Source organism: Punica granatum, chromosome 1 (assembly GCF_007655135.1).
Source record: "Punica granatum isolate Tunisia-2019 chromosome 1, ASM765513v2, whole genome shotgun sequence".
NCBI lineage: Eukaryota > Viridiplantae > Streptophyta > Magnoliopsida > Myrtales > Lythraceae > Punica > Punica granatum.
Window position 1 is genome coordinate 49,391,580 of NC_045127.1, and position 7,900 is coordinate 49,399,479.

At 42.4% G+C, this 7,900-nt stretch overlaps 1 protein-coding gene across 2 annotated transcripts; it reads right to left on the bottom strand.

Moving 5' to 3' along the window:
- Nucleotides 1-1,051: 1,051 nt before the first annotated feature.
- LOC116193084 (probable membrane-associated kinase regulator 2) lies at nt 1,052-3,195 on the bottom strand. 2 transcript variants are annotated; one of them, XR_004154194.1, is made up of 3 exons: nt 1,693-3,195; nt 1,446-1,599; nt 1,052-1,353 (listed from the first exon to the last, which is right to left on the bottom strand). XR_004154194.1 is itself a non-coding variant. In XM_031521836.1 (2 exons), exons 1-2 carry the CDS (start codon nt 2,822-2,824, stop codon nt 1,508-1,510), a joined length of 1,224 nt encoding a protein of 407 aa, XP_031377696.1. In that variant the 5' UTR covers nt 2,825-3,195; the 3' UTR covers nt 1,052-1,507. The 2 variants fall into 2 exon arrangements, 1 of the variants encoding a protein (XP_031377696.1); XM_031521836.1 differs by having other exon boundaries at nt 1,052-1,599.
- Nucleotides 3,196-7,900: the final 4,705 nt, after the last annotated feature.

A 7,900-nucleotide genomic window follows, 5' to 3' on the forward strand; every position in this document is an offset into this window, starting at 1 on the left:
TTCCTATTTCCTCCTCTTGGCTCATCATGTCGATACAGTTGCTTTGTATCGAAGATGCATTGCATACTTCATTAAAAAAAGGTGCATTGCATACATCATATAAAGATGAGAGCCTTTTTGACAAGGGATACTCTGATTTCGCTTGATTAATCCGCTCAATTCCGTGAACTCCAGGCAGTGCACGGAACGGATAAATTGGGCCAAAGCCTATCGGGTGACGTCAATGGGATTCGAAATTGGGATTGGCGAGATACTTATGCTCAAACTTACCACCAAGCCAATCCTCTTGGATTGGAATTATGTAAAGTTGAGAGCCTAAAAATTCAACTTTTCGACCGATATATCTAAACATCCTCTCTCTAGTGCATGTTTGGTGAGCAGAAATGGACGAGGATGAATCGAAATCAAACCAACAATACAAAAAACACAACCACTTTGTATAGTTGATTCAGTTCCAATTCTATTACTGAACATGGCCGTAGCATCAAAGAGCCAAACTGAGATAGGAGACAAACTTCGAAGGCTAATTTGAAATTTAACTTCTTTTTTACTGTAATTTTAAGAACAGAGCCTCCCCTCCCCTCCCACTTCTGATCTTAATAATCTGACTCTTCTTTACTCTCTTGTCTCCTACTCTGTTTGTTCTCTCTCTCTCTCTCTCTCTCTCTCTCTCTTCCTTTGATGAAAGGGGGGAAAGAAAAGAGAAGAGAGAGGGCCGAAAAATGAAGAAAAGGGCAGTCCTTTTCACTGTTGAAGGTCTCCCACTTTTCACACTTTCGCTGACCACTAAACAACACCGTTTCCCCCCCGCAAACCCATGGGAGACCCCACTTTCTCATTATAATCATTAGTTAGTTTATGCCACATCCGATTGATTAATTTCCTCGAATACAAGGAAGGCCCTCGACAGAGTAACAAAACAAAATCGCATAAGAAACAAACGAGCACAACAAGCTGCGATGACGAGAGCTTATCCAGAACCAGGAGGTTCTGGTTACGTGCCATTGCGCACGACCCCCATTTTCCTCTAGTTGATTTTTAACTGCAAGCATTGGACAGTAAATTTGAAATAATTATATAATGTTTCTCCTTTTGTTTTTGTGACTGTTCATCATCAGAACACTATTCGTGTCATGTCGTGCTCTGCTCTTAGCTGACGCTAGTGATTGCCCAATTTACTTACACAGACACGGACAGATCTGATGTTTCTTTCTTTCTTTCTTTGGTTACAAAAAGATGAGATTTTTGCTCCCTCTCTTGCCTTACAAGACCGACCGCCAGTCATCTTCATCACCATCACTGGGACGTCTCCTAAGAACAACTCCTTCTTCTTCTTCCTCCCTAAATCTAATCCTAGTAATAATAATAATAATAATAATAATAATAATAATAATAATAATAAGCCTGAAGAAATTAACCAAAAGATTTACAGTGGATATAGATACCTCATCAATTTCTCTTCCTCGGTGATTTTGATGCCCACATAGGTTTCCCGCCCGTTTTCCCTTCAAGAAGATTTTCTTAGCAGCTCCATGGATATCTCCTGAAATGGCTCGCTCGCCGATCTTGCCAGCAGAGACGATGGCTCCGAGTCCGAGTCTAAACCCATCAACGAGGTCAAAACCCCAGTTCAGAATCACATTAACATTGCCATGAACATGATAAGTAATTGACTTTATGTGATGGGTATACCTCTAGACGCATTGAAGGACCTCTTGCAATGGAGGATGGCGCTCTGTATCCAGTCCTGCTGCTGCAGCAGAGAGTCATCCCTCCTCGATGAAGATGGGTTGCTGTTCGGGGCCGCCGCCACCGCCGACGAGGCCGAGCGGCTCTTCCCCAGATGCTTGCACACCACCCTCAGCCCCGCCGGGATATTCCCCTGCCTGATGTGTCCCTTTGCGGCTCCGCCACCCGCCTCTGCCGGCGTCGGCTGCTCTGTCATTGTCTGGACCTTCCCGGCGCTTCCGAGCTGCCCGGAGGAGAACCTCAGTTTCTCCCCGTACCTCCTCGAGACGCGGACGTAGAGCGGCTTGACCTTCTTCAGGTAGCGCTGCACAGCTTCTTTGGAGAACAAGATCTTCTCGTCGGAGCCATTGGCGACTTCCTCGGGGTGAGCTGGCATGGCTTGCTTCTGCGACTTGGAGCTGTTGTCTCTCGTGAACAGAGAGATGATGGGGACCTCCTCGACCTTCAGCTTCACAGCGAGCGGCTTGCCGCCGGCCTGTGATTTCTCCGGCAGATCCTTTTGCTGGTCGGCCTTCGGTTTCTTCAGGCCCAGCATGAAGACTCGGAGCCTCGTAGCGGACTTCATCAGCGAGACGGGCAGGTGGGGCTTGGAGTTTGGGTTGTTGGGCTCCGAGGAGGAACCCGGCTCAATGGGGACGAGCCGACCCTTGAAGAAGAGGTCATCGGAGGGGGAGCCGGCGCAGCCGTCGCCGCTCACGGAGGAGGCGGATGAGCAGGATGACGAGAGCGTGAAGTTGAACTCTCCGCCGTCGCCGACATCGGACCCCTCATCGACGTCCTCTTCCTCGCCGCTCGAGCTGCCCCCCTTCCCGTCGACTGACCCCTCGTCCCCGAGAGTACTGTCCCGTGCGTTTTCCCCGCCGGCTACTTCTCCTTCCTCTCCGTCGTGGACGGCGAACTCCAGGTCGAAGAACGGGCCGTCGTCGTCGTCATCAATGTCGGTATCGGACTCCACACCGGCCTGGACCGCTGTTGTGACAATGGTGGTGCTGGAGGCGCGGGCATTGCTGAAAGCGTCGCAGCCCCCGACGACGCCTCCCCCCCGCCAGTACTTGAGGAGGCTGAAAGCTTCCATGGTCGGGAGAGCCAGAATAAGCAGATGGCCGTGTGGGTGTGTGGAGATAGATAATGGAGGGAAGAAAGCCCAGATGGGAGGTAAAGGGGGGAGGAAAAGGGAAAGTGAAAAGCGAAATGGAGAAAGCGAAGAGAGAGAGAGAGAGTTTTGCAAAGTCGCTTGCTTGCTTGAAGGGTGCTGTTAATGGAGGTGGCAGAACTTGCAGAGTAGTACTGAAAATGGAGCTGACAGGGAACAGAGGAGGAGAGAGAGGGAAGGAGAGGGAAGGAGAGGGAATGGCGTTTAGCTTGGAAGGTAATGAGGGATAAGAATAACAGCAGGGGAGGGGTTGCAGGGAAGTCATGTGAGGGGAGTCAGTATTTACAGGGACAGGTCCATTTCCTGCTAGGGGGAAAATATGGAGATCTTTTTACCGAAGGGTGACTCACTGTGAGGAAGACGACGAAGAGGAACACAGGCTTTGAGCCAACTGCCCTCTGTACTGTTTGTATACAGTATAATATACGGTATACGTACGTATATGGTAAGGAGGTAAGTAAATGACTATTATGTCGTGAGCAGACCGCGCGTGCTGCTCATTTCCCGTCGGGAACAGTGTGACGAGCCGATATTTGCACGGTTGACCCGCTGACTTGGTCCCACCACGACGGTCTGGTCTTTAATTGCTTTTCCAAGTTTGGGTAATATTTATTATTTACTATCCAGTTGATGATAACAATAATAATAATTAAAGTGACATACTTTACGGTAATTATTATCTATCTATACCATTGCCGTCCATTGAATTAAAAGAATTGGTTCAAGACATTATTATGCAACGAGGAACCGGGAAATGATACGAGAAGTCACTAATTTAGACGCATTAATTCTCATCGATCAGTATCGAATCATGTCTTACGTGGTTCCTTTTAAGAAAGCTTGATCATTCTTGTGTTGGTGTAGTAAAATGTTTACTAGATGAAGTCTACTTGAGGTAAGTGGGTTCCTTTTTCTTCTTTTTTTTTTCCTTTTTTTGCCTAGAACTAGAAAAGGCCTTCCTACGTGTAGCTAAGCTCATTATTCAGTCCGGTGAAAATAGATTTTCTTTTTCTTGGCTTAGAAATAATTCAAAAATAGAATTGGAGGATTAGTTTCTCATATGCACATTAATGAAGAGAATACTCGAAGTCGATTAATCTATTCCTCCCCTCCCCTCGATTTTCCTATGTTTAACTTAATCCGAACGACTGGTTAGGCCCAAAGTCTCGTCCTTTTAGCCAAAAAAATATATTATCCCATGTTGTAATCACTTGTTTATCACATGAGCTTAAAAAATTAAAGGAGATTATTTTATAAAAAAATAAAACTTGTATTAAAAAATTAAAATTTCTGCTTATTTATTACATTGTATAGAAGAAGAGGAATAATGGTACGACGGAACAGCTAAGGCTAAGCTCCGTATGAGAAGTCACGTGGCGTACATCACCTGCATTGCATTGCAAATGGTAGGGGACCGATAGAGTGTAATCGAGTGCATCATTCTCTCCAAAAGCTTTGACTTTTTCTCCCATCAGATTCAATATCATGGGGATCGATCATGGCCTTCCCTTTCTTTAATGTATGTTTGACTTGGACCACCACCCAGACATGACATAGGGAGTGAAGGTCCAGAATTTCACTTTCCTATATGAGCTCCACGGAGCCACTTACATGACCCGGTTTCACGTAACACGGGGATCATGGCCCCCCACTCCGTGCGGGGCAGCTGATGGACTTCCGTGATGTGAGGCACGGTCACGTTAGAAAAACCCATGAGCCTTAAGTTTAAATTACATGCTCCATGTTCTAAATATATATGTATATGGGGTAACCAATAAAAGTTGATTCAGGTGATTCGACGTTTGTTACTCTTAAATAAGGTTTCGGATTCGAATATTATGAATGGAAAAAATCCTTAATTGAAAGAATTTTATCCTTTAGTGGGTTGATCCGGTTCGAAATGGATTAGTTAGAATATGTTGAAATAGGTTATCCCACATGAAAAAATTGAGAAAGAAACCACAAACTTATATGAGACTTGGGTCCAACAACCTATTAACTTAAGTTTTTGGATTGTAGATGCGTTCAAGTCTGTGTAAGCCCAAATGAGAATTTTACATGCTATCAGAGCGGGTTATACTTCCGCTTGCTCGTGTGGGTTCACACTACGCATATTCAGTTTCGAGACAGCCAAAAGTGCATTTCATGTTAATCGGGGCCAAAACTGACCTAGTCCAATTCCGAGGTAGCTAAAAGTGCACCTTTGTTAGGCCTGAGTGTAAAGCTCGATGCTAGTTTGATATTTGTCCCCCCTTGCATGAGCACGGAAGAGGATGCCTGGCTCGTGGTCAGTTATTAAGGGCGGGTGTTTAAGAGCACGTGGCACATATTGGACCACGTGTTATCACGTGAGGGCAGATGTTGAGATAGGTTATCCCACATTAAAAAATTGAGAAAAAAACCACAAGCTCATATGAGGTTTGGATCAAGCAATCTATTAGCTTAAACTTTAGGCTCAAGTGGAAATTTTACAGAATCATTGGACTTTTGGATACTGGGGTATATACATCAAGAAAAAAAATTCTAAATTAATTAGACCAGATATCTCCCATTATAAAATGTAAATAAATAAATAAAATTATGGCATTTAAAAAAAAATTAATACAAAAATAAAAATAAATTTAATATATATCTCAAAATAAATTTAATATTGCGAAGCGTCCGAGTGAAAGTGACTATATGTAATGGACCAAAGATACCTTGACGGGGTGGAACGCAATGGGGTCACTCGATTTGGCACCCCTCCTTAAAAGGGTGAACTAAATGCTCGGACATGTTCATAGTGAAACCATGAATGAATGCCAACATTCTTTTCAGTGTGAACTATCGTATCCGGAAATATAATTAAATCTAAGTCGGTCGAGCTGGGTTGGGCCATTAAGGAATAAAGCTCTCATAATGTGAATTTTTCGCATTTACAAGAACTCATATTCAAGACCTTATTTAGTAGAATAAGAGTCGAACTGCTTGAACCAACTCACATTGACGAATGAATGCCAACATTAAATTCACTATATCTTCTTTCGTATTAAAAGAAACCAAAGTTTAGCAAAATCATTTCGATGTAATTTACGTGCAACTATAACTAAGTTTTTTTTTTTTGGTGGGAAACTAAAGTTACTTTACATCAGCAAACCGATGCGTGTTCAATTTTTACATATCTATTTGTATGCAACTGCATGTTATGTTCCTATATCATGCAGTGCAACAATACTCTTTCAATCATTCCTTTTTTTCCCCCTCTCAAACAATAATAAGATTTTTCATTTATTCACAGAAAAAAGGGGATGCAAGGTGAGATAGAAGAGGATGCAACATAATGCTGCACGTTTTCGTCTAGTAACCAAAATATTTTAAGTTCAATACTCGTTGGGGTCATCTTTACTTTAAAATTTTTATTCCATTATATTATACCTATAAACCTCCTTATGTAACCCAAAAAAATGAATTCAAGAGAAAATGCTCAAGCGGATATTACAATTGCGGGAAATAACGATTTATTCGCCAGTCAAACTACAAATGATAATAATGTGAAAGGTTTAGAGCGAAATATAATAAATATAATTGCAGCTTGTCATTTTGAAACTGTTAATCTCGATCACGACTTGGTAATTGTATTTCATCATAAATCTGGTTGAAAATCAAGAAGGGGAATCCTCATCCCATCCATAATCGTTGTTTTGTAAATGATTCATCACTTGATATGGTTGAGATGAAAAAAGGATGAGCTCGGAATCATTGAAATTTTGATGGCACCCTTTCCGAGAATAAAAGTTCGTAGACAGCCTCTCTTTCGTGCCCTTCTTTTTGAATTTTCTCGCTGAAAATAAGGAAGGAAGGGAATTAGGCTTTGTTTGTTGTCCGCTAATAACAGTCTGATCCATCTAATCCCTCAAAAGACTCGAAAGAATTATTGACTGCATTTCGCTCCGACCTGTCGAGAACAAGGAGAATTGTCTACCCAATTTCCTAGGAACATCTCCTATTTAGGTGTGCATTTTAATATCTAAAAATTTAATGAGATTTAATTAATTCAATCATTAAGGTGAATTCTCTTAATAATGAATATTATCTATTCATAATATTCAAATCTAAAATATTATTTAAATGTAATAAGTACCAAACTATTTGAATCAATACGTACCGATAATATCACCCTTTCTTTTTCTTATCAATAGGAAAATTTTATGGTCCATTAACTGGATTGTCCTTTATCTGAAACCATTGGTTCAACATAGAATCCGAATCCAATAAGTATCGAATCAACGTGGGTCTTGCTCTCCTTGTTAAATCACTTTTCTTAATCTCTCGGGCCGGGATAGGCAAATGTCTTACGTCAAAGGTAAATCAATGCCATCAGTTTTGAACCGTTTGAGATTTATCCGACCAATCTCACAATGATTTCGTGCCATGGTCTTTGAATAACGAGCATACCAAGCGATTAGATGAGCTAGTAAGTGAACACCTAAGAGAAGATGAACCGATGACCATACACCATGAACCTACTCATGAACGCGAAACAAAGAAACTCTTGAGCATGGCAACCAGATTCACGTCTTCATAATGACGTTTGTACCAGAACACGCGAATTCGTCGAGAGAACAGGTTCCTCTCGGGAAAATGGGTTCCTCTTTCAATGAAACTGGACCGGCATAGTTGATGAGAGTGGTGGACCTACCATCCCCTAGAAGAAGGGGGGCATGAGTATTAATGACAAATATTGATGGCATGCCCGAATGAAGTTGAAGAGGAGATTTGGACTCCAACAACCGCACATCCTACTGATAGTGAACCCCCTATGTGACTAGACAACTCCCAACAAAACCAAAATTCTAGGTAGAATGAAGTAGTTATTTGAACAAGTGTAGTACTGCCTTTTAAAGCATCTCGATTGCGACAGACATAGATGAGCACACAGGAGGGACAGTTCCGAGTTGAGCTTATCAGCTAACCAATGATCAGGTCCTCGTTAGACGGCAATTGACAGAGAGAGATCAA

Coding starts and splice junctions, on each gene's coding strand:
- LOC116193084 (XM_031521836.1), bottom strand. CDS start 2,824: ATGGAAGCTTTCAGCCTCCTCAAGTACTGGCGGGGGGGAGGCGTCGTC. Junction 1,600..1,692: donor GTCCTTCAATGCGTCTAGAG/GTATACCCATCA, acceptor TGATGGGTTTAG/ACTCGGACTCGGAGCCATCG.